We start from the raw sequence: 25,252 nt of genomic DNA, 5'->3' as shown, positions 1-25,252 counted from the left end.
TCACAGGATCCCAAGGAAAGTCCTCCCGGAAAGCTCTGCAGAGCAGGGAGGAGGAGGCTAGTAGTGTGCAGTGAGTAATCTGGAGGAGGCGAGGCTCTGCTGTGTCTGCTCTGTGATGTAGGATCTGAACTTCATGGCACTCTGCACAGACGCAAAGAGTGTGGGAGCTGCTAACATGAGCAGGGGACCCATTTCTGTGTGCTAAACTTGTTAACCTGAACTACATTAGGCAGATCCTGTCATCTGGGAATATTTGCAGAGTAAGTTTGCAAAGTAAAATGAAGGCATGTCTATGGCATGTGTAGGCCATGAAGACTCAATAGCACGAGCTAGTCAGCAAAGGCTAACTGATGTTTTTAGCTAATGTTGCCAGATCTTCACTGCTCATATTAACTATGTTATTTAGTTTAAGGCCATTCTTCCAGCTGGTAACTTTATTTACTTTAATTGCTGCTAAATATCCTGCTAAATGTATTCTCTTCCATGTTCAAGGCATAGACAATGAATCCACAAACGTGCTCCACCAAGGACCCAATTCAACACTTGCAACACTTTTTAGTGAGTATTGGAACTGGCCTTACCTCCTCCATGGAAGGTTCTGGCAGAGCACACAATGTGCATCCAGGCTTTAAAGGTGCAGTAAGTCAAAATATAAATGTTCTAGTATGTCAAATCCCCCCCTTTTTAATATCTCAAATATGTAGATAGATGGTCTTCTAGAGAGGGAAATAAGAGAATGCAAAAAGATTTTGTCTAGAAATACAAAGTGAGTGTAACAAGGACTATCAAACACAAACTTTATCTGGTAAAGGAAAAGTTCTGGTTTTAAAAGTCTGTTACAAATCTCTTTGATATTTATTACATTACATGGAAGATGCAATTAAAACACCATTTTGAAGTTACAGTGCAAGAAACGCTCCATCCGATAGCTCACAAGGCCCACAATGACAGTCTGTTCATGATCACTTATTTTCAATCAGTGTCTGCACTTTGTAGACAAGGTCTCTTGCTATCCTCAGAATTTCCTCGGCATTATGATGCTCTGCCATTTCTAAAAGACACAGACAAACATTCTTAACTGTCAGCAGTGGGAACTTTTCTGCCTAGCATTGATGCTATTCATGTAGCATTAACATTAATAAATCAGTGTAACATTAGCAGCAATCCAAAAGCATTGAGGGGGTTAGGTTTGTAGAATTAAAGATAGAATAAGCGGATGAATCCCTTAGTGCTGTAGGTCCTGGCATCAAGATCTAATCCTTTTGGTGTCAGTTCTCTTGTTGCAGAAATCCCAGTGCCCTGTGACCCCAGACCAGGAATGGGAGATCTGTACCCACACGTGCCTGTGAACAGCTCTCCTGGCATCTCAAAAATGTAAAGCTGAGCTCAACTTGATCAAGATACATCTCCAGGCAGGGACTGTTGCTGGAGGGTCTGGGATGAAAGTGATAAATACAATTAAGAAGGGCTTCATGTACATGGGGCAACATGCCCACATAGTTCCACATACAGATGTCCACACTGAAGCTTGACGCAAGATCAGGAAGTAGCTCTTGACAGACCCGAATCTTCAGTTCCACAATAATCATTTCATTCAGCTTAGGTAAGTACTGAGTTTTTTTTTTGTTTGGGTTTTCTGGAGGGTGGGGTTTTTTGGTAGTGCTTTTTGAGGGAAGCATTAATGTATAGCTTTGGAATAAGAGTGGCTGAGGCAAAAACCAAATTTGGGGCTTCTGCAACAGATGACTGAAAGCCACAGCACTGATAATTTAGTAAATTACTGTGATTACACAAAATTGTTTCCAAATCTCTTAAAATATCCTAACAGGGAGCACTCGTTTAGGACTAACTTGCATTCCACAGCCAGGAAGGGACCTAGCTCGCTTTGGCAGAATACTTTTTGCTCTGGCAGTAGATGTTGGCTAGCATCTATGGACAACTATGGTAAGCAATCAACCATGGAAGCAGTTTGGGATGTTCTGCACGAACAGTTGCTTATACGTTTCAGCCTCAGCAGAGTCAAGCCCTCTAAACAGAAATGACTCTGGCAATCTTAAAACCCATGAGAGACTTTTGCAAAAAAAAAAAAAAGCAACATTTTAACACCTCCCATTAAACCAAGGGCAAAGAGTCACTGTGGCAAATCTTTTTAAGAGAAATTATGAAGCTTGCTTTGTGGTAATTTTTACCACTGACACTGAAATAGCTACCATCTTCTATGGTCCATGTAGCTCTTAAAACACTGCTGTTTGTGTGCCAAGTCAGATCTTCAGGAAGCATGTAAAAATCTGGGCTCTTTGTTTACATGAAGGGGTAAGAGATTCAGAGCTTAAAATGACCAGGGGCTTGTCATGACAGCAAGAACACTGCACAACTGCAGACAGTCTGAGTAAGGGAGAAGGAGCAAACGCTGGCTTTTTATCAAAATGGCTCTCTTAAGTCTCTTACCGTTAAAAAACTTGATGATATCAGTGAAGTCCATGTTGTTATCACGGATAATCTCTCGATAAACTTCCACAAGTGCTAAGGCAATGAAAAGGACAAAATGTTCTGAAGAGATGTGCTTTGCTGCCCAAATAACTTCCCACACTGTAAATACATCCTCGTACAACAATTCTGAATGGGAATAAACATTACAAGAGCATCTGATTATTCAAATTGACCATTTCCCCCTCTCTAACTAATGTCTTACAGGCCTTACGCAGACATGAGCAGTACTTGATGACTCCTCCTTTTCCTCTCCCCCTCTGCTCCAGCCAACTTGTGTCACTTACTTGTGCAAGTATGGCAACAGAATTGGATTTAAAGGAAAATTAAGAAAGAATGTAGGTGTGGCAGTGCAGATGACCCCAGGAAGATGTCTAAACTGCAGTAACCATGTGACAGCAGCGTAAGTAGACTCATTTATTCTAGGCAGGGCTACATGACAGGCTGCAAATCTGACTACGTATCCAGGACCCCCTTCTTGGCTTTCCAGTAGACCTATTGGTGCTAAAGCTCTGCTATTTTTAATCAGCAACAATTAATTGTATAGCAGATGTGTGTAAGCTAGGTCTACATATGCTGCAATTCAGATATGACCATGGAAGCTTTGTTGTCTTGAACCATATAGGCTTGTCTTCTGCCCAGTCTGTCACAGTGAGGTCCAGGGGACTGGGATGTGGGGAACAGGCAATTCTCTGTGAAGGAGCAGGTAGAGGGCTTAAGAGTCACAATTCCTGCTCCCTCACTTTCAGATAGTTGCTCATAATATATAGCTGATGGATATGTATCATCTCCCTCTATCGCCTTTGTGCTGAGAGGGATGTCTTCTTTTGATTCTTGCAGATCAATCTGTAACTAAAAGGAGCTACTGACTTGCCTGATAGCATGATGGGTGTCTCTATTATAAGCAACCGCTTCTGTTAGAGTGGGGGTGGGTGGGTGGATGTGCTTGTGCAGGGATCTCGAGATTCTGGGGTGCTCCCACAGTATATAAAGTACAGCACTTGGCAAAGTACAACAGCTGCTGAGCTGTTGCTGAGCTGCTCCTTGTTATCAAATGGATTAGAAAGGAGGTATCAAAGCTTACAGAGGAGTGTGATCAACTTGGGATCTCACCTTCTTGAGCAAACAGGTATTTGCACCGAGCAGAAATTTGGCTCTAACCACATTATCAGGAATTTACAACACCCCTCTCTAAGCTTTGACTTATTCCAGTGCTAGTTCATCTCTCAAAGTTGCATTAGCTTTCATAGCTATACATTCTCTTGTGAGCTTAGCTGCTACTCACCATATAGACATTTAGACCAAAACAGAGAGCTGTTCACAGTTTTGCACAACTCTAAACTATAGGCATAGAACATTATTACCTCTTTTAAAGTCAAGCAGGAACCAGCGATAGCAGAAGTAAAAGTGAGTGTAATCTCCGTTCTGGTGCATCAATTCAAAAAGCTCTGAGTCTAGAATCTAAAACACAAAACATCCGCTGTCAGTATCTTGTCTGAAAGTAGCCAAGATCAAAGGTGTTGGAGTCTGGTTAAGACTTCCATGCTGCTCTAATCACCTGATGCTGTGGTTAGTGAGAGCAGCTGCTTAGCACAGATACATCCTTTTACTATGTCTTTACAAAATGCCTGTGATGTGGGTGCCCTGACACAGACTGATGAGGTGAAGAGTTACATTACTGCTGTGCAGGTATGAGGTGACAACAGTCAATCTTCACTGTGATTTTAAAGGTCCAAGCACCAAGTTACAGATCCTACTGATTCTCAACAAGTGGCAAATTTTCATCTTCCCACCCAACTCTATTCTCAGCTTGTAATGTAGGAGCTGGTGTGCAAAGACTGAAATCCATTCACCTGGGGAAAAGAAGGGAAGGAGACTTTTTCATTCCAAGTTGGTAATTCTGATGAGCAGTGGCACAGTTCCACACTGCAACATCCAAGATCTCTGGAACTGAACAACTACTTGCCAAATATCTGGTAGATGTCTTAAATCTGTAAGTACATCTATAGTCATTCCTCATAGATGTCATCCTAAGGGCTGCTGGATAAGAAGGGTGGCATCCTCTGACAGTCTTGCTACTCAACAGAAACTGCAGCTGTACGTTCATGTGCTGCCTGCATTTGCCGTGCTGGCCATCTTCTTTGTTGACTGACCTCTATTTTCATTACTTTTTTAATATGCCACCTATCAAACTAAATAATGGCTTATCATGATAGTTTTCACCCTTCTTTATGCTGTCTTGCTCAGGTGCCTGGTGCTTTTCGGAGTGGAATGTCTAGGCCTTAAATCTGTCCAAAAAACCCCCATTCAGCAAGCATCCTGTGTGAATACAAATATAGCTATGGTCTACTTACAGGTTTAAGAAATTTGTGCCACAAATATGCATGTTTTCTCTTCCAAAAAGCCGTGAAGACTGGATGTTACTGCTATTTCTCATTGACTTCAGTTGGAGCTGGACTGAGCCATAAATAGGAGTCATTACATTGTGTAGCTGGTGTACTGGAGGCAGATGTTTGGGGGGGTTTGTTTTGTTTGTCAAGATGAATTGACCTGCTCTAATACACACGCTTCAATGTGACAGCAAATACTGTCCCCTGAGAAGCATGAAATCAGTTTGGGCCTGTATAAAACAATTCTTACCCTACCCAGCTCTGAAGTACCAGATGACTAGGAACCTAGTATTGGAGTTCCTGCCCTTCACTGTGGTATCAAGCTAGTTCTGAGCCTCTGCCAGAACCTCATCTTCTTTCAAATAAGATTAAAAAAGACTCACTTGGATTAGGGACCGCATGTTGGCAAAGTGTGTGTCCATAGCACCTCCATTGGGGAAGTTCTGGCTCATCCTCTTCATCAGGTGGCTGAAGCAGCTGTAAGCCAGTTGATCTGCAGATACAATGCAGAACACTTGGTGTTGTTAATTGTGTGACTTCCTTGAACCAAAATAATGAACTGCAGGGCAAGCAAAAAACAGGGTTTTCCCCTTTGATGTTCCCTAATCCCATCACCAGTATTTAGATGAAACAGAAGACAGCACCTGACCCTGGACCATTTTTACTAGTTATGTTTCAAAAGAACCCAGCTTGCAGTTGACTCTTCAGCTTCAGCAACTGCTGGAACACAGTTGCTGTGAAAATTTAATAAAATTTAATCTGGAAGTCAGTGAGTGAAGAGGGAATCCCCAAGATACTAATGTTAGCCATTTCAACAACAGTCACACTTAGAGAAAAATATGAATCAAGGGCTGCAGGTCTGATTTGCCTGGTGAGCTAGCTCTGGTTAACACATACAACTTCTTCTGAAATAGCATTTCTAGAGAAAGACCTCCCTAAAGATACCAACATGTTCCAAAAGAAAACTCTTCCTACCATTGTCAAGTATAACCATCAAAGGAGCCAGGAGGTCACACATGCCTTGAACATAACCAACGTCTAGGTGCTCCCAAACATAACTGCAGAAAGAAGAAAACACAAGAGATAATAGGATTAAAAATCCTCTTGCTGCATGGTAGCCTCAAAAATTTGTCTTACACCTAAAATACAACTCCTTTTGGAAGCTTTTAAGTGTCTTGTTCTAGAGTGCTGTAAAGATAAAGCTAGAAGTCCAGAGAACTACAACAATTCAAATCTTCCAACACAGTGGTATAAAATGATGAGTATTCTGCTAGTTTTTTTTCCAGAAAAAAATCCTAAAAGCTTTATAAACAACCCACAATGAGGACAGACTGGCATGTGAGACTGGAATATCTCTTGTACAGTGACTCTTGCTGTAGGCTCTTAATGTCTTGTGAAAGGGTAAAAGAATGTGATCGTCTACTTACAGGATGAATTAATATTGAATTTTTCTCTACCTGTTCCTCAAAAGCTAAATACTGTATTGAAGTCTAATTTGATTACACAAGATCAAATCTTAAGTAGCTGTTGTGTGTGTGTGTCTCAGAACTTTTTGACACTTCACATTCCAGAGTGTTTCACAGCCCTGTATTGTTTTCTGCTTGGCTATAGAGTACCAAACCTTACACACATGGCTTGCATATCAATAGTTTGTGAAAAAACAGCTAACAAAAGCATAACAGTTTATGGGAAAAAAGCCCAGATTTTTAAAAGGTACCTAGAATTTTTTAGCTTTTGGGTTTTTTTGCCCCACCTAGGTGGAAACTTGTTATCTTCTCTGAGTGTTAAAGTCTATGACACTTTCTGCTTTAACTATCTTTAGTTGAATAGCCTTCATGGCAATTTGCATTCCTAAAAGTGAAAACTAGCTTTCTATTGATTCTAGCTGGTCTCAGTGGTTAAAGATGCTGGTTTGATTTGAAGATGTAGACTTTCTGTCTACTTCGTAGATGTCCCTCAACACTGTATCTGGGCACCACTATTATTGTCATCTTTATAACACACCATTAGAGCATGGATCTATTATCCTGATAAGTAGGAAACCAAAGCAAATAGTACATTTAGAGAATAGTTCAAGGTGACTGATAAGGTCTGTCTCCTGAGGTAGAAAGAGAATCTTCTCAAACCTGCATTCCAAACTGCCGATCATACCCATGCTCTCTAACCTACCATCTTACCTGTTCCTCCTTCTTGCAAGTTTAAGTTAATTATTGAGAATTTTTATACAGACTATTATTTTCATGTTATTACAGTTTATGGATTATGACAGAAATGTGAAAAGCAGTTTGGTTTACAAGCTGTATTACCTGCACATGACATTTCGGAGTTTCTCCAGGTTATCGGCAGTAAAATACCAGTAATTCCGATCGCATCTCTGGACATCTTTATCAATTCTGTGCAAATTTAAGGCAACAGTGTCCAATAACTCTATCTAGAAGAGAAAAGTTTTACTTAGATCTGCTGAGTTTAGAGCATTCCCAGGACTTTGTGCAGATTCGCTCTGAGAATCAACAAACCAGAAATAGTACAATTATACTTTGGGCATAGGAGAGCATCAAAATACTCAATTACTGTCCAAAATCCCAGGTGAAATGCATACACTTTCACTGGTAAATGTTCCAAGCCTGTCCTGTTTCCAAATGGTTATTTCCAGTTGAACAACTTCAGCAGAGAGAGAGGCAAAAACTCAACTACTAATCTGTTGACAGCAACACTAATAGAGGTGGTGGAGTCTTGAATCCAGATTTAGGTTATGGTTCAATTTGATTAAATGTGGGGTTTAGCTTGAATTAAATGATACTGAAATCTTTCAAGTGGTGTGCTGTCCACAGCCTCTGGCAATTTTTAGCTGCTCAGCTGTACATTCTTTTCCTTGCCCTCCCATTCAATAAAAGACCCAATTTTTTCTTGCTGTCTTATTTCCAATCTAGCTCAAAATCCAGATGAAAAGATTTGGATGCAAAAATCCTCGGTTATCATCCCACCACCTGTAGTTCTAGTTTGGAATTGTCTCTGATTAAATCCTATCTGAAAAAGTACAAGGCTTTGCTAGAAAAGCAATGCTGTGCAGAGAGATGATGATACTTATGTTGTGACCTACTGTGTAGGATGCGGCGCAGACAGAAGCAACATCCATTAAATAATCCACCTGGGAACACAGCTGCTCTTCTGATACAGAATCCTGAGACTGCAGTACAACCGACTTGGCTTTCTGTATACGCGATATGTCTGAATCAGTCCTTTCCAAGTCAGTGCTAGCTTCTTCTTCAGCCCCATCTTCAAAGGAGACACTCTGCCCGTCATCGATACTGGACAGGATGCCTGAGGCCACGGAGTAGTTCCTCGAGGATGGCAGCCCAGAGTCAGGGGAGTCAAACTCCACAGACTGTTGCTCTACGGCAGCTACTGCTGCTGGCGTGTCGGCAGACAGCATGGTGAAAGTGGGGTCGTCCTGACCTTTTGAGTCCCGCTCTGCTGAGTCCGTTTCATCTACAGATATAAAGACCTGGGGGTGGGCAGAGGAGAGAAGATTTGGATAAAGCAGGGGAGAATAGAGAAGCAAGAATCATTAATGTGGCATACGAACCTCCAGCCACAAGAGAGAAATGACTACATCATTTCAGTGGACAAGATCACCGATTAATAGATCTTCCCTGTATGCAAACAGTTGAGAGCTCCTCACTCAGTCTTTACATTGAGACTGTAAGTCTAAAAATAATACCGACTAATGATCTCATATCCATCTCCTATGATGATGTCTCCCCCCTTCATAATCTTCAGTTAGAAACACCTTGGAAAGCAGTGAAGCTTCCCTACCGGCAACACCAACACTAAAACCATCTGGTCATTGCAATGTATCTTTGAAGAAGACCGAGATACCTCAGGCCTCCAACAATCCAGTTCAGCAACTGCTGTTTGAAGTCAAGAGTGGCCTTCAAATTCTTTCCACCATGCAACCATTTTACCTCTTCTCTTGCTAAAAAACTCATTGTTGAACTGTTAAGTTCTGTTGCCTTACTGAAACCAGTTAGCTAACTGTTTGAAATCTGCATAAGTAATGGGATGCCCAGAGACACTTTTGGCACACACTTGCCAGCTCTCCTGTCCAACAATGTGAAAAGAAACCCCTTTCTTTGTTATTCAAGTTACTGAGAGGTTAATTCAGTCTGCCTTTCTACTACTTAGCATCTCACCTTAGACTGACAAAGGTCCCCTCTCCCCCCAAAAAATCATGCTCAACCTGTCAATCAGGGACATGACAGAATCAAAAATATGCTTTAATAGTAGTAATCTTTTGCTCTATGCTGGATAGAAAGCTATTCCTCTACTGAGAGAAGGATCTTCTATAGTAGGTGAACCCTTAAAGCCCCTTAGGCAGGTCCTGCTTAAGAACAGCTGTAGACTACCCAAAATACAGACCTGCTTTTAGCTCTATTATGGAGGCACTACAGCTTCAAATTCTGTACAGGATTCAAGTAGCTCCAGACTGGTGGAGCTGTGCTAACCTAAGTCTCTGCTTCCCTGGGCTGTACCTCTGCAAATGCCAAGCCTCCCGTGCTGCCTGCACCATATGGATGAATGGGAAGGGAGTACCTACATCGTTGCTGATGGTGGAGTCCCTGTGAATCAGTCGCTGGACATGGCTGTCAATGCTGCTGCCTGATGAAAACTTGGCCAGCGTAGCAGAATGTGATTCTTTCTCTCGCTGCCTTACAATGACCTCACAGGCTTTCCACTCAGCCATGACCTTCTGATACTGGAGAGCAATGTCTTCATCCACCTGCAGACAGACAGACAGATCCTGAAACGCTGGTGCTCCTTGAAAGATAGCATTAGCAATGAGTGGAAGCCAGGAGGAAGAGGTCTAAAGCAAGTGTAATGTTTCAAACCAAAAGCCTGTAGGATCCTGAAGCCCTCGTGCTAGAGCACACATCACTCTGACTGCAAAGCGCAATGACTGGAGCAGCAAGACGTTGCGTTTTTACTGCAGGGAATAAACTATCACTATAGATGCCATAAAAGATTCATATAAGCATGTGTATACACTCTCAACAGTGCTTTTGACATTATTCAGGAAAGAACAAAAGATGTCACTGGCTTACACGTGAAACGTCACATAGAAGTCAGATGCAATCGGATGGAGCAATTGCTGCTTCTAACCAGATTATTACTAATTTCATTACACTGCCTTCCCAACTCCTTCTCTATTCCAACTCTAACATAGCCCTTGCAATGAATTCCCAGTTGCAGGTTCACAGACGTCAGCCTGTACAGAGCTAGATGCTGGAAGAGACTCCTGAACAGTAGAAATCCCAGCTCACACAGCCCAGTCTTGTGGCTCTACTGTGCATGGCCAGATCCAACCACTGGTTTTCATAGTAATAAAACAGATTTTTTGCCACTGCTGGCTTCCTCTGTTGAAAGAGAGACACAGAAACCCACCTTGAGCTATTAAGGGACACGTAGTAATTTTACTACTCTGTCACTTGTCAAGAGCTGAAGAGAAATCACAATTGTGAGTTGGCTTCAGGCTCCGGACTCTGCTGGCTGGAGTTGCTACCAGAGCATTCATGCTAAGAGCTGCAGGCTATTTGTCACTTGAGGTAGCTGTCGAGTCATAAATCATAAAATACAACAGTTAGTGGAAGGCTGGAGGACAGCCACGTTTGGGAGTGCCCCAGATACTGATGGATGACTGCAAAAATATCATCAGAAGGCAAAGATGATAAATCACCCGTGATGACTTCAGTTAAGGACACGGTAAGTTTCCTATACATGCAAATGTTATGACTGTTTTCAGGTCATTCATTTAATAGACTCTTACATTCAATGGTAAGCTTTAGACTCAACAGCACATTGCTTTGAGGTGTCGGTTATTACTGTTATTTACTACTGGTGTTGAGTAGCTTATTAGAATTCCAGATAAGGTTTGGAGCACCTCTGTGTTAGTATGGTACAAACTCAGGGAAAAAAATTTCCTATAGGAGCTTGCATTCTGCAGATCAGATATTTTATACCTTGCAACATTTATTTATGAATTTACTGTAATTTCTATTACACAAATGGACTCAAATATTTATCTCTTCTTGGCAAATCTCTTATGTTCTAGCTGTATACATGCACATGCCCTTTGAAGCTAGGGCTAGAATCCACAAACTGTGGCTCAAGATCTCCCACTCTAAGTATCTGGGTCCTTTTTTCAGTTCCAGACATACCTTCTATTTTTACACATAGATCATAAATCTGATGGTTCGTATACCTGTGGAGAACAGACAGCAAAATGCAATCTATGCAAGAAACCCCCAATATCCTATATTTCTTGAAAATTTAAGTTTAAAAAAAAAAAACATGGAACACCAAATGCAAATGTAATAAATTCACACTGCATCTGAAGTGCTGCAATTTAGCCAGATCACTGCTGCTGAAGCTCTGCACCAAATTCAAAGCATTTAGAAGGGCCCTCCCTTTTTCATCAAGACAGTAAGACTTAAGAAACCAGTCCACGTGGTGCTCTAGGAGAACTTCTTTATTAAACTTGTGCTGTATGCAAAAAAGGGGTGATTGAACAAGTCCCCTTGTAGAACAGACATACTTGCCAGCAGGACTATGGCAATGTATCAGACTGGCTACCTGGATTTGCTTCTCTTCTGAGGCAGTTTGCCTGGCCTTCAGGACATAAGGCAACCAGCAGGACTTACTGCCCTCAGTCGTTTCTAAGGTACTTTGTCTTCTTATGATGCTGATGTCATGGGAGGGCAGGAACTTGCCTCAGTAGTGCTCAGCGGAACATGCTTGATATACACACTATAGCCGGAAAATCTAAATATAAATACCTACAAAGATGCCTGGATTCAGGGTGAAGAATCTGGATTGTGGCCCTGTTTTGAACAGTTAAGGGGTATATTTCTCCATCTGTGTTCAGAACTGGTTTATAAAGATAAGTGTGAGGAAAAACAAGTCAAATTGCTGTAGCAATTTTTAGTAAGAAGAATGCTGCTTATAAAGTGCCCACTGTTTGCAAGATAGCTAATTTTTCTATTGCAAGGCTCTAGGTCAGGCTGCCCTTCTGATCTGCAGGTGCTCACAGGGATATAAAATATCCCCTGGAATATAAAATAATTGGGAGTTAGCAAATGCCAAATGTTTTGATATATAAACCACTCCTTATCCATTTAATCCAGAACAGAATCAGCTGCTGCAAGAGTTCTACCTCCCTGGTAACAACACTAACAGAAAAGCAGATTAATGTGTTAATTATACTCCAGGGCAAACCTCATTACTGTTCTAGACAGTTCAGCAAACATTTGGGTGATTCTTAATGTCAGTTAAAAGCAATGTTTTACCAACACACTAATCCAGACCTTACCCACAGGGCACTGTCCTACTGAAGTCCTATGGCTCTGCAAAGGAGAACATCCCTTTCCTCAAACGTCAAGGAGTAAGATGAGTGGCAGCGTTGGCATTTGTAATGGCAGAGTGGTGCTCCCACTATGTATGAGCCCAAGGACGGCAGGAGACCTTTACAATGGTGGCACTACCCCATCTGCTCATCGTAGTAGGCCTACACTTAAGTTCTTGATCCAAATGTGAATCAGCTCTACAGCTGCATTATGGTATGAACCTGGGCCTATTATGCATTGCCTGAGGGTAATAGATTAGCTTTGGCTCCATACTGTAATAAAAATGCCACACAGCATTCATAACAGCAACTACACTGGATCAGATAAAGGCTGGTGTAGCCTAGCAGTCGCTTATGGGAAGCATGTAGGAGTAAGGCACTGGAGTAGTGCTGTACTTTTCTCAGCACTCTAGCTTAGGACCACATCCAGTCTCTGTTCAGTAAGTGTAGCTGAGTGAAGGCATGACTGTCTGTCATTTTGCCCAGCTCTATCTGTTTGTTACCAGCCTGGTTTATTATCAAGGCACTTGCCTAGGAATTACAACAAATGAAAGCACTCGGCAAAGTAAAAAGTCGGTATTGCTATGAACAGATTAGCAAAGAGAGATAGTATAACTAAGAGATGGGCAAATTGTGGTTTCATTAATGGAAACTATATACTTAATGCCAAGTTTCATACTGTGAAATAAGGCTGTGACATAACCTAGGCAATTATTCACTGATCAATATTAGCAGCAGCATAGGAGATATTAAGAGGAGTAATGTCTCATCTGAAATTGCACCTTACATTTTACAGAGGCACTTCTTATTTCAGTCTAGCAAGAGCATAATGAACTTACAAACCAAACCTTCCTCTGGGTATTTTTAGCCTCTAGACAGTAACACCAAGTGCACTTTAGAAAGTACATCTGGGCTATTCACAGCTCCAGTAGAAGTCCACATATGCAGATGCAGTATCATATAGATAAGGTTGTTATTTCAAAGAGCATTTTTAAGTATAACTCAACTAACACACCATATAAAAGAGGGATGACTCAAATTACTATCCAAATGTCAATGTCTCCCCATTTTATAAGTGGCAAATTTGTGAAAACAGGATTTGCTCAGGGCAAGTGCATGTCACAGGCAGAGGCTGAATGCAGGTTTCCTGACTTCAATAAAAAACTCCCTTTTAATGATTTTCAGGCATGATAACATGATATCATAATCCCTCTACTAACATGCATCACTCATGTTTCAGTAGCATTTTCCCCTTAGGAATATTAAACAATAATAAAGACTAACACTTGCTATTAAGAAAACAAAACCAATTCTGCAAATGTAATTCAAATCCCCGGAAAGCTGTGCTTACCTGGTCCATTTCCTTTTTGGCCATGCCAAATTTATAGTGACCTAACAAGAATGGCCATACTTCCTTTCGAATCTCATGCTGTACCCCGCCGTAGTAAACTCTTCTAAGTAATTCCAGTTCCTTGTAATTCTACAGTAGTCAGGAGAAAGAGGTATTCAAGGTAATTACATCTTTATTTTCCTTAGGCATGCTCGTATACACTTAATACCAAGTATAAAGACAGTGAAATGCATGCACAGCACTAAATAAATTTTGCAACTTGATCCAGGCCTTTAGGGCCTTAGCTCAAATCCAGTCTAATATAGGCTGTCATGCCTCCCATTAAAATAATCTAACTTTTAATAGACTAGAGTCATCATGAGATCAGTTGCTTTGATGTTAACTGATATCTTTGCTATCATTAGAGAAACAAAGGACAAAAGAGATTGTAAGAATCGACTCACTCGCTAGAAAGAGAAGTGATCCTGTGAAGACTAGAAAATGCTTTTAATACTTCCTGGGGTCCATTCTAAGGGATACCGTGCTCAACGCAGCAGTGTGTGGGAGCTAGCGTAATGAATAAATGTTACTTACCTTCTTGTCCTTCTGATACTTGCTCCAGACCTCTTTAGTCAGGCCGCCTGCAGCACTGGATGGTTTGTCAGGTGGGATAATAGTGTGGTTCACAAGGGCAGACAGATGCGTTCGCACTGTTGACAAATGGCGGCAGTAGGCAAGCCCTGTGGTTGGGGCAGGAGATAAACTTTTATAAATGAGCATCTACCTAATATCAGCAGCCCCTTTTTGAAGATGAAGCCGTGTGACATTTTAAACCTGCCACTAATAATCCTATATGAACTAAACTTGCATTGTACTGTATAAGAATGAAGAATTGCAACAGAGCCAAAGATTAACTAAATCTTACACAGACTAGTAAAATCCAAGTAGAGTATTACACTGCAAAGTAAAACTACATTCTGTCTTCACTAAGCATCAGTTCACCCATTGCTATATGCAAAACCCACAAATAATGGAATTATGAAGCTATGACACTTGAGTCACGTCCACCCTACTGCCGTGAGGTGATCTGACTCACAACCATAACTTTGCGTTTGGACTGCTTTCTAAAACAAACATCACATGTTTTTTAGATAAGCATATGGATACCACAAGGGCTGGATATAAGAAGCTTCACTTACATCCATAAAAGGCTCTGGAAACTATTTGCCTCTTCATGCTTTCACACAACATCTTTAATGGAGTTCTGTGGAGACACATTAACAGGAATGTGATAGGTCACGAGGACAGAGATCATCATGAATTTTATGCTGATCCCTATGACCTAACACATAGCGATTCTTTTTCTGCACCAAGATTTATTTAGCTAAAGGACAACAATAGTGACAAATTGCATTTTTTTAAAGCATTTCCCCCACCAGCATTTTGGCCCAAAACAGATTCACCTGGCACATTTAGCTACAACTGCTGCAGATGCATTATAAAGGTCCTTGTCAAATTAGATAAATTGTTGCCCTTCATTGTAATTGTTAATTACTTGTTGAAGAAATGCTTCCAGAGCTGATTTATATTAAACTAGACAAAAGAATTAGATGCAATATTTTATGAAAATGTGACTTGAGAGTAGTTTAATAGGTTAGTTTCAATAAACTAAATTTCTTGCTACATAACTCCATTTTTTCATGTTGGAAACTACTTGAAAATTGTCACACTCGTTCTCTGGTGCTGCAAACAATAAAACCTCCTTGCTTTTAAGTGTGGCATGCACAGTCTCGCAGGTAAGCTCTCTGCACAACTTGCTTACCTATCATGGATGCAGTTGCAACAGCTGGGTATATCATAGGGAGAGCTGCCTGTTGAACAGGAGACACACGAGGAGCCTTGGCTGCAGTGCTCCAGCTGCCATGAAAGCAAGTTTGCCCCAAAGCCTTGCATCTCTATCATTTCGCTGGTGTCTAGGAAAAAAACCCAAACAGAACAGCAGGCCATCAACCTTTTTTCTTCTTTTCTTCTCTTTCTTCTGTGCATCCTGATGGCTTCATGCTTTACTTTTCAGCAGGCTCTGAATCTTGATTCCAAAAAGGGGAGAGCACCGTCCTAGTGACCTCAGAAATACTGCTCTTGGCACATCTAAATCAGCTGCATGCTGTGCACGGTCACTTCCCATAAAGTCAAATCCCCTCACCATCTCCCCCTTTCTTGCCTATGCACATCCCAGTTTGTGTTTCAAAGAGAATAGAGAAAAGGGTGCTGCAGTAACAACTAAAACCGGTTCTTGTGTAATGCTATGGTAATGTTATTTATGGCCAGAATAGGTAATCTAACCTGACCTTCTATTTAATTCTGGTCTCAGAATTTCATTTTGCAGTTCCTGGAATCAGCCATGTAACTGCTAGTCCAGTTAAAGTGAAAGTTTGAGCATAAAAGAAATTAAGACAAACTGATTCAGTTATTTTCTTTCAGAAGATGCTTCTTTACCCCTCAGAACCAGATCCTAAAATATTTAGCACAGAAGGATAGTTCAGGTCCTACTGATGTCAACACTATGTTTATCAAAGTAGGGTGTTCTGCAGGAAAATGTGATCCAACAGTACAGTGCAGCTTCTTGAGTTATCCCTGCTCCACCAATTCTATTTGTCTTTTTAACTCGCTTCAGGAAGGCGACCCCCCAAAAATCACCAGTTGCCTTCAGAAAGCTTGGCTTCAGCTCTTCAACTTTCCCAGCTGGCATTTGAGCTTGTGGGTTTTTTGTTTTATAATAAATAACTGGCCTTTCAGCTCACCCGTGATTAAAATTAAGGCAAATGCCATAATACTGTATGTCACTAAATTAACATTTGTAAGCAAAATCTAGTCCCCTGGGCTGTGCTTTTAAAACATACATTTGTTGGGTGGTGGTAGGGGCAATTCCAAACCATCTCATGCATTTTAAATCAAGGTAGCATAAAGCATTTTAGTAGTGCCTATTAGAAAGTGGGCATAGGTGAGGAAGGAGTGGAGTAAAAACATTTGTTAACAGAAAAAGCACAGGCTCATGCGGAAGCAGTCACGTGTATTTCATTTCACAAAACAAAGTGTGATGCAAAAATGCTCTTCACCTTAATTCTTCAGGAAGGAGCTGAATGACCCAGTATTTATTGCAGCTTCTTATTGGGTTCAAATAAAAACCATTGGACAAACTTTTTTAGATCATTATTTTTTGCCTCCCCTCTACAGACAAGAAAAGTGGGTTTTTCAGTTTTGATTTCTTACTTTATTTTTTAGAGAAACAAGGAAAGAACCCCACAGAACCTAAAGATTCAGATGAAAGGTACCTGAATTAGTGAAGAATTAGAGTGAACAGCATCTTTTCTTTAATTGTAGTGGTGTTATCTGTAACTTCAGCTACATGCAAAAGTCGAGCATGTTGCAAAATGTAGAAGCAAATGGCTAGCAAACCTGCTACATCAGTGTTGTCATTATTTAAAAGGGATGCTGCTGGAGAGACAACAGCTAATCCAATCTAGTTCAGCAAGAATCACTACTCAAACAGCAGACATAGTCCTAACTCTACCACTACCTTCAAAATTAAATAAGCAAAATCAGATACCTGACAGCTGTTCTAGTGGATAACTTCAAATTCCCATCACCTGACTAAAGACTAAATTGTGTTTCTTATGCTTTAGATCACAGTGTTAGCCTCTTAACATGTGTATGTGGCAGTGTTAGACCTTCCTCCTTTCCATTATCACCCATATCCAGACATGATCAGTTAAGACACACACAAACTCCCTGAAACGGTATCTTTTTTCAAGGGTAACGCTGTATTTTTGGACTTTCTTTCCATCCATACCTTTCAAGAACTCTTTATTCTGGGCTTTATCCATTTCTAGGGGCTACTACCTTGGGATAAATGTGTAGGCAGCCTACAAGAAATGAGGAGGATCTCCTTGAACACATTTTCATATCCTATCTAAACAGAACTTAAGCACTGTACAGAGATGCAGGGCAATTATTGTCTCCTACAGTCAGTCCCACCAGACCAGGGCTAACATCCATTTGGAACCAAAATTCATCGCTCTGCTATTTAAAGGTATGAGTGTCTTATCTGGAGTCAAAATACGTTGTGTTTTTCTTAGGAAATAGAAATACCAGAAAAAGCATGTTCATTCTAACATAATGAATGAAAAATACAGACAAGAGCCAAACTTGCAAGCAGTTGCTCTCCTTCCTACTTCCTCTGCAGATGTCAAACTTTTGACAGCTACTTTACAGCCTGATAACAGAGAAGATTCTGTTCTTGCTGATACACTCCATTTATTAGGAAGAGGCGGAGGCTCTTGTTTTGATTATATCAGGAGTGTGCCAGGTTTGGCACATGCACTCAAGAGGTATCAAGGCCAAAAGTCTGGTGGTACTGAAGCTGTGCAGAACTGGTAAGCCTAGAGGGGGGAGAGATTTCACATGAACTAGTGGAGAGGCCTCGACAACACCTGCCTGTCTCTGAACAGCTGCAAGCCTTAGAATCCAAGCTGTGGAGGAGGGGTTTGGCCTGGGGAATGGATTATTTTATACACCATTCAGCTTCCTCCTTTGAGGAAGTGAGGACTTCTTAGCCTCCAGAACTACACTACTAGATCCTGAATGCATGTAATACATACACCTACTGGAGAATACCAACTTAATACATATGTTATGAATTGCTTTAGGAAAAGAATTAGATGACAAATTTTTGGAAAGTGGAGTCTTGCAGCTGATAATCTGAAACCCACCTAGCCTATGAATGCAAGAAGTGGAATGAAAGCACCTGAGCACAGAAAGGTATTGCATCTCCATAGTATCTTCTCTGCACACCTCTGCTACCTTATAGAGGTATCCAAAGCATGGAAGCATGCATACTTGCACCATCCCTGGGCTCAAATTGTAACTCACTACACTTCTGCCCTATTCTGTCTACACAGGCACACTCTATTTCTGACTTTGCCCGGCACATCACTACTATTGCTGTAATGGTTTACCTCTGACGCTTCCTATGCAAGGCTGCCCTCCCTGGTCTGTTACGCTGTACACGACTAACTCACAGAAGAATAATACAAAGACCTGTTACACTCCCTCCTCTTGTGAGAACATGTTCTAGTATCCAGCTTTTATGAAGGTGGGGCAGGAAGGCTCTGGAAGGAGAGAAGGTTTGTCTGTTCAGCAGCACACACGGTCAAAGGAGAGGGAAGATGCTGTTGTTTCCACTTTCCATAGGTTGTGAGCATATTCCCAGTCTCTCCACACAGTCAACTTAATCTCCAGATCTCATGGCGTGAGTGAAATGTTTTTCCCTGTAATAATGCCAACACTGTTGTATGCATCAGTGGAACGAGCTGCAATAGAGCTCTGGGACACAGGGGGAGGAGGATAAAAACCTTTCATCCTATTAGGAGCTGTGAGGTTCCGAGAGCAGATCATTGATAGCATTGCGTGTAGCTTATCTTCCTCCTCCTCATCATCGTCAACAGAGGTAGAGCGGCTGGCAGCTAAGTGGTGGTAGTTAATAGTTACTGCTCAAAGAAAATAGTGAAAGAGGAGCATAAGAAGAGAGAACTCGATTCTGCGGGAAAACTCAAAAGGACATGTTCAGCAAAGACAAAGGACTTGAACCCTGCCCTCCTCTTGAAGGCACAAGCTCCTGTAAATGGGTATGAAAAATGATTTTCTTACAGAAAAAAAAAGTATGCTCCACCAAACACAGGCCAGCTTTTCATTGTGCACAGGCTGTATTCCCAGAGCACATCATGTGTCACATCATGGCAATAGAGAAAGGTCCCAATGCCAGCCTGCAGTAGGTGAGTATGCTTTTTAGCAAAACTCCATGGGAACTCTAGGCTCCGACTAGCTTTTCTCCTTCACCATGCCCTTATCAATGCTGTGGCCTCTTTTCCACTCTGAAACGTGTGCCAGATATATCTGGACAGCAAACATTCTGCTCCCCAGCATCGTCTGGCACTGCAAACATGCAAGGTACAGGCCTCCTCCTAAGGAAGCCCAAGGCAGGAGCCAGCTCTTGCACTCAACAGGCAGGTCTGTGCTGGATGTGCCCACAGAATCTGCAGTCCCCTTGATTCAGGCAAAGGCAGAACATGCTTTTGCTGGTGTGTGCATGAACTTACCTGTGCAAATCCAGAAGCCCTAATAAAGCACGGCCACCATTGTGGTTCAGTCCCCTGGGGTAAGGAGAGTTCAGCTGAGATTTCTGCTTTTTCAGCTGCAGTAAGACCCAACATGAGCAGTAAATCCAAATCCCCTGTAAACTTTAGGGTCTGATCTTCCTGGGAAATTCTTGCTTCTTTGCCAAGGGGAATAAAACTGAACATGCTGTTTGAGAACTAGCTCAAATGCCTTCTTGCATGTAAGGAATTTGTATTCACTGATGACATGAGGTGGTTTGGTGCTTGGGAGTTCATTTAGTTTCCTTGGAAGGGCCTTTATTTATCCATTGTTCAGTTCTTGCTTCCAAGCCAGGAAAACTTAGCCCAGGGAGTTCTTGGGGTACTTTAAGAGTTGAGTTTATGGTTGTTTTTTTTTCTTCTAATAACAACATTATGAGCAAGCAGTGTGGCCAATAAAAATATCCTCACTTCAGGAGCAAAACTGCTCTTTGCTAGTCAAGCAATCTTTGGTTTTAGTCTCAGTTTGCAAGCCCAGGGGAGTATTTTGAAAACTTCCTCTGCAAAACACAGAGTAAATGTAAACAAGATTCCCCACCTCAACTCCACTTCCACTAAGATAACAAGCTTCACTGCATTAAGGAAACCTACAGTAAGCTGTACCTGTTGATCACAATTATCACACAATGAAATTTTGTGATAGGTTTTCTTCTCCCCCCCCAAAAACCTGGCTTGTCCGTTACCTTCAGTTACTTCCCAGGATATTACTTCAAGGTTTTCTTAGGGCTTTGTTTTGGTTTTTTGTTTGTTTGTTGTTGTTGTTGCTTTTTTTTTTTTTTAACAAAGCAGAACAAAGGCACTTACTGTTATCATGCTTGTGTCCTGGATAGATAATTCTGAACACATAGTCTGTAGAAGTATCTTCAGCTGGCATTTCCTCTAGGTCCACCGATTTGTTGCTGTTCCGTTTTCGAAGCTTTGGAAATACCTTACCCTAGAGAAAATAATGATTCCATACATTCAGCTACAAATGACTAACAGAGCACAACAAACTAAGTACTTCAGACCTTTGGCATCTTAAATCTTAAAACTAAACTTTCAGTGCTGGGAGGAGGTGAGGCAGAAAACAACAGTAGAATCATATACAGCAGGTAGTTTAGGGGTACTTAACACAACTCTTCTGTGTGCTTAGAACACAGCTTTTTCTTGTAATCCATGGGAGTTGGGCACCAGCTTCTTCAATAATGCAAGCCTCTGAGAGCAAGTATGTCCCAGTCCATTTGAGCCTTGGTCCCTATCGTTTGGGTTCATATTTTGATAGAACAGCAGATTCCAGTTCATTGCTCAATGGGGTAATGAAGGTATGAACAATTTCTATAGACTATCTGTATAAGAATCAGATTGGACTAAATGGAGTTATTTTACCTCCCACTTTACTAGAAAGCAGCTGGTAATCAATGCCCAGGCTCTGTGGAGCAGGATGCTGGTTGAACAAAGACATTAAGATCAGCCCTACCTACTACAAGCAGCTCATCCAAAAAGGCAGTACCTTGCCCTGTTGGGACCAAAGTGGTGGTTCCAGCTGACCACGAGGCAGAAGACCATTTTCCAGACAGGAGAGAAATGCGAGGAGGTGACCTCCTTGGGGGAAGTGCAGCGGAGGTCTCTGAGTTCCATCCTGACTCACCAAGACTAATGTCCATCTGCTTTCTGCTGCAAAGGAGGACAAGGGAAGTCCACGCTGTTACATCAGAACCTCTACTTTATGCTCTTACCTTCTAAGTAAATTTTATTTGTGATCATCTCTAAGTAGATAAACAAACCTCTGTAAATCACAGTGCGATCTAAGGATGATCTCAGTCCTTAAGTCCTAAAGAAGCTCAAGATACAAGCAAACTATGACAGGCCTCATGCAGAAACATTTAAAGTGATTCTGAACACTAATATAATAAAGGAATAACTAAACTAAGTCTCTGGTGTATGACATAACTTGACAAAGGACACACAATTTAGAATGAAAACTAACCTAATGCATATAACCAGAGGCTGTCAGCTTTATTCTTGTGAGAATTAGCAAGTCACATTCTCTGTTGTAAATTTTTCTCACCTATCTTCACTGTCACTAGAAATTTAGCACAAATAAGAAAAACCACCCTGGGCTCTGAATACCGTTTTAAGCATAATGATCTGCATCTTGTACAATTTTCAAAAGAATTAAGTGAATTAGGTTCTTAATTTCCTTTTCCAAAACTGAATGAATGAGGCATCTGGAGCCACCTGGATAAAGGGGGGATCTCTGAGAGCAAGGTGTATTCTGCAGCGTGGCTGTGCAAGTTCCAGTCAGGTAGCTAGGTGCCATGGCAGGACAGCCAAGTGTCTGTCATCTTGTGCAAACAACAAAAATCACGTATATACCTGGCACCTGATACTGAAACAGCTTTCTCAGTGAAGAACAACAAAGGCTGTCATGTTTCATGTCTGTTATTTAACTCCCCTTTTCCTATGGAACTGCCAGAAAGCAGAGTGGTGATGCATCTGACCAGTCAGTGAAATACTGGACAGGCACAAAGTGTCCTGGGGAAGCTGATCGAAGTGAGGCAAATGGACCTCAACTAACATTGCAATTGTCATCCTCTACCAGCTAGGATTCTAGATTTTAACACTCATCCCCATATGTCCATAACTAGTCAGAAGTGTTAATGACACTGAGAGAGGAAAAGCAATCATTCAAGTGGCTCTCCTGCTTATGTATTTAAAAGCAATATATATAACTGTCTTCTAAAACAAACTCTTAGTTCAAAAGGTCCTTTAGTCCAACCTTAACTCAAATCTGACTCCAGTTAAAATTTCTAAATGTTGTCTTTGCTCTGTGATTTTGACTTAAGACTTGTGGTAAGGAAAGCAGTGGCAGAGACATTTTGTTCCAGATTCCTCTCCCTACATTGAGCAGAATGGGCTACTGAGAACTGGGTGGCTCTGGTTACACGCACTCCCTTTCTACAGGTTGATGATCCCACTATAGACGTGGCTGACAGACCTGCTTTTTTTCCCCCCTCTCCTTTTTTGTAATGGTCAATGGAGGGAGCCCATGCTTATAAAGCCAAAGCTTCTATGTTTAATACCTGCTGCTGACAGTTTCCCATAAGCGCTATTCTGCACGGATGCTCAGGAAAAAAAACAAAGCACACAGAAAAAACAAAGAACATAAAAAGCAATTGACAACTAGAGCAGTGTTAGGCAGAGGAGTTCTTACCAGGCCTTTCAGTGAAGACATCTGAAGAAGAAAAATGGTTTGCCTCCTTTTGCAATAAACCCCTAACAGGCACCATATAAAATGGCAGCAGCATTAACATTCACCTGGCAGAAAGGGGATTTGGTAGCACCCCCATGAGAAGAAGGTTTATGCTTACGTTGCTGATGGCAGTGAATGCAGACGATCTGGCTGAGTGGCACTATTAATGCGTAGTCCCAGTAAACACTAATAGGGAAGGAAAGAGTGCAGGAAACATTTTTTTCTTCCACATTCAGGAATGCTTGCAGTTCCAAGCACCCCATAAAAAGACTCTGCTAAGTTAATAACTGCTTATTAAAATTGCTCAATTAAGGTAAATTAATAATAAAGTAAAAGGCAAAGGAACTAATTCTCCACAGTGGATACATCTGGCACCAGCCTTTCCATAACCTCCCTTTCTCTCTTCACCTCCCCTTCCCCCCCACTGCCCCATACCAGATTACAACAATGTTCTGGCTAAGATTAAAACACCTGGGGCACAGACTTCATGATGGTCTTGTAGCTGGATTTCAGGACAGCCAGGTTCTGTTCTGTCTTGCTCATGTGATTTATGGGCAGCAGCATGTAAATCCATTGGGGCTCAAGCTTACAGATTAAACATGAAACGCCCTGAACCCTTCTGAGAACAACCTTGACAGAGGTTAGCAATAAAAGCAAGGGTAGAGGTCTTCATTGATGTTCTATTAAAAAATACACACGAAGTTTTAGAAAAAGAATGGTGTGGATTAAGCATTTGAGAGCACTGTTCTGGTCCTGAAGGAAGCATTCCCTGAGGAGGCATACCTGCCTGGTTCAAGACTTTACCTGTCTTTCTACTGAAGCAGAATGCCAAATTAGATGAATAACTGATCTAACGAAAGACAATGACATTGCAGGTCTCTCTAGAGGCTGAAATTAGCCATGCTTGCCAAGTGATCTATGACCCTCTGAAGGCAGGTACTAGAATTGTAATGATGGAAGGTAGTGTTGAGCCTTTTCTCCCAAACACCTAGAAAAGTGGGGTTTTGTTTTCCTTTTGAAAAGGCCTTATATCAAAGTGCATTACAGGACCTTTGGAAAGTTGCTTAATCTGTGGCAAAACAGGAACAGAACCCAAGCTGTCTGACACCTCAACTTATGCACTATTCAGAAGCCCTTCAATTAAATCAGCCTTGTTACATTTATGTCATATTGCCAAGCATACAAGAAATAAACACCGTGAATGCTTCTGATCTTTTCCTGAATGCAATGACTACCTTTTCTCCAGCTCTGAATCTCCAAGGGTTCCATTCATCAGCTGATTTGGAGTCCATTTTAATGTCAAACTATCTGCTGACTGATGAAGGGAGAGATACCCAGGAATTGCCTCCAAGTCATCTTTCTGTTCACAGAAGCAACAAACAGACAATCCAGGTGACTCAAGTGCACAACTGTAATTGTCATGTTCCAGCCTTCCTATGTCCCACAAGTTCTAGAGCAGTGCATTATATAGGAACTGCTGAGGGAAGCCTTAACAGCAAAAGTACTGGTATTTAATATTGCTATTAGAAAGAGTGGAAAAAACACAGTAGGTTCACTGGGTTTATGAATACAGTCCAGTATGTTTGTTCCTACCTATAGGCCCACTTCACATTTCACATTGGTCAGGCAGTGAAAGCATTTGTCACATCTTAATTTACCTCAGCATAATAGAATCAAGTGGGAAGGCAGCACTGTCCTGAGGACAAGACATTAAGGAAGTACTCAACAAGCCTATTCTTACACATACTACCAACTTCTCAAGTCACAGCCAGGCAGCAGCTGTGTGTGTTGGCCCAAAACTCCATGTACTCACCGGCTGGACTAAGACATTGTTTTTTCCATATAAAAGGTGTGTTCGGGAATTCTGGTGCAAAGACTCCACATACTCTCTTGCCGAAGCAGCAAAGCGATCTTCTGATGTGCTCCCACTTGAATGTCGTTTCCGGACCTAGCACACAGACAAACACAGTCAAGGCAGATCAGGTAGGACAGGAATGACTGTACCAGCAGGCCAACAGAACAGGAACAGTTCCATTTAGACCAATCTCTGTAGAGTGGAACTTCTTCTTGAGCCAGGAGACCTTGCACAGAAATACCCTAGACTCTTACTCACCCCTGACCAAGGCAGCTCATAATTTCTTGTGAACTACCCAGTCAGATCACAAGTGTCAAAAGCTACAGAATTTACTCTTGGATCTCAAA

At 41.5% G+C, this 25,252-nt stretch overlaps 1 protein-coding gene across 2 annotated transcripts in view; it reads right to left on the bottom strand.

Annotated features, from left to right (window-relative positions):
* Window positions 1-938: 938 nt before the first annotated feature.
* Window positions 939-25,252, bottom strand: part of SGSM2 (small G protein signaling modulator 2) — a 68,724-nt gene continuing 44,410 nt past the window's right edge. Inside the window, exons 7-24 of one of the 2 annotated variants that reach the window (XM_010573872.1) lie at window positions 24,864-24,998; window positions 24,286-24,410; window positions 23,169-23,236; window positions 21,308-21,468; window positions 20,623-20,752; window positions 19,018-19,152; window positions 15,429-15,579; window positions 14,806-14,870; window positions 14,201-14,346; window positions 13,628-13,756; window positions 9,475-9,657; window positions 7,978-8,382; window positions 7,184-7,308; window positions 5,853-5,935; window positions 5,261-5,370; window positions 3,852-3,948; window positions 2,449-2,616; window positions 939-1,051 (exon numbers count right to left, since the gene is read on the bottom strand). In XM_010573872.1, coding sequence (XP_010572174.1) covers window positions 963-1,051; window positions 2,449-2,616; window positions 3,852-3,948; window positions 5,261-5,370; window positions 5,853-5,935; window positions 7,184-7,308; window positions 7,978-8,382; window positions 9,475-9,657; window positions 13,628-13,756; window positions 14,201-14,346; window positions 14,806-14,870; window positions 15,429-15,579; window positions 19,018-19,152; window positions 20,623-20,752; window positions 21,308-21,468; window positions 23,169-23,236; window positions 24,286-24,410; window positions 24,864-24,998 — 2,505 coding nt within the window. In that variant the 3' untranslated portion in view covers window positions 939-962. The remainder of the gene's footprint in view (window positions 1,052-2,448; window positions 2,617-3,851; window positions 3,949-5,260; window positions 5,371-5,852; window positions 5,936-7,183; window positions 7,309-7,977; window positions 8,383-9,474; window positions 9,658-13,627; window positions 13,757-14,200; window positions 14,347-14,805; window positions 14,871-15,428; window positions 15,580-19,017; window positions 19,153-20,622; window positions 20,753-21,307; window positions 21,469-23,168; window positions 23,237-24,285; window positions 24,411-24,863; window positions 24,999-25,252) is intronic. The other variant, XM_010573873.1, reaches the window with a different exon arrangement.

Source organism: Haliaeetus leucocephalus, unplaced genomic scaffold, assembly GCF_000737465.1.
Source record: "Haliaeetus leucocephalus isolate CR32 unplaced genomic scaffold, Haliaeetus_leucocephalus-4.0 Scaffold395, whole genome shotgun sequence".
NCBI classification, from domain to species: Eukaryota; Metazoa; Chordata; class Aves; order Accipitriformes; family Accipitridae; genus Haliaeetus; species Haliaeetus leucocephalus.
Note: the sequence above shows the minus strand (reverse complement) of the source record. Positions and strands in the feature narration are given on the sequence as shown.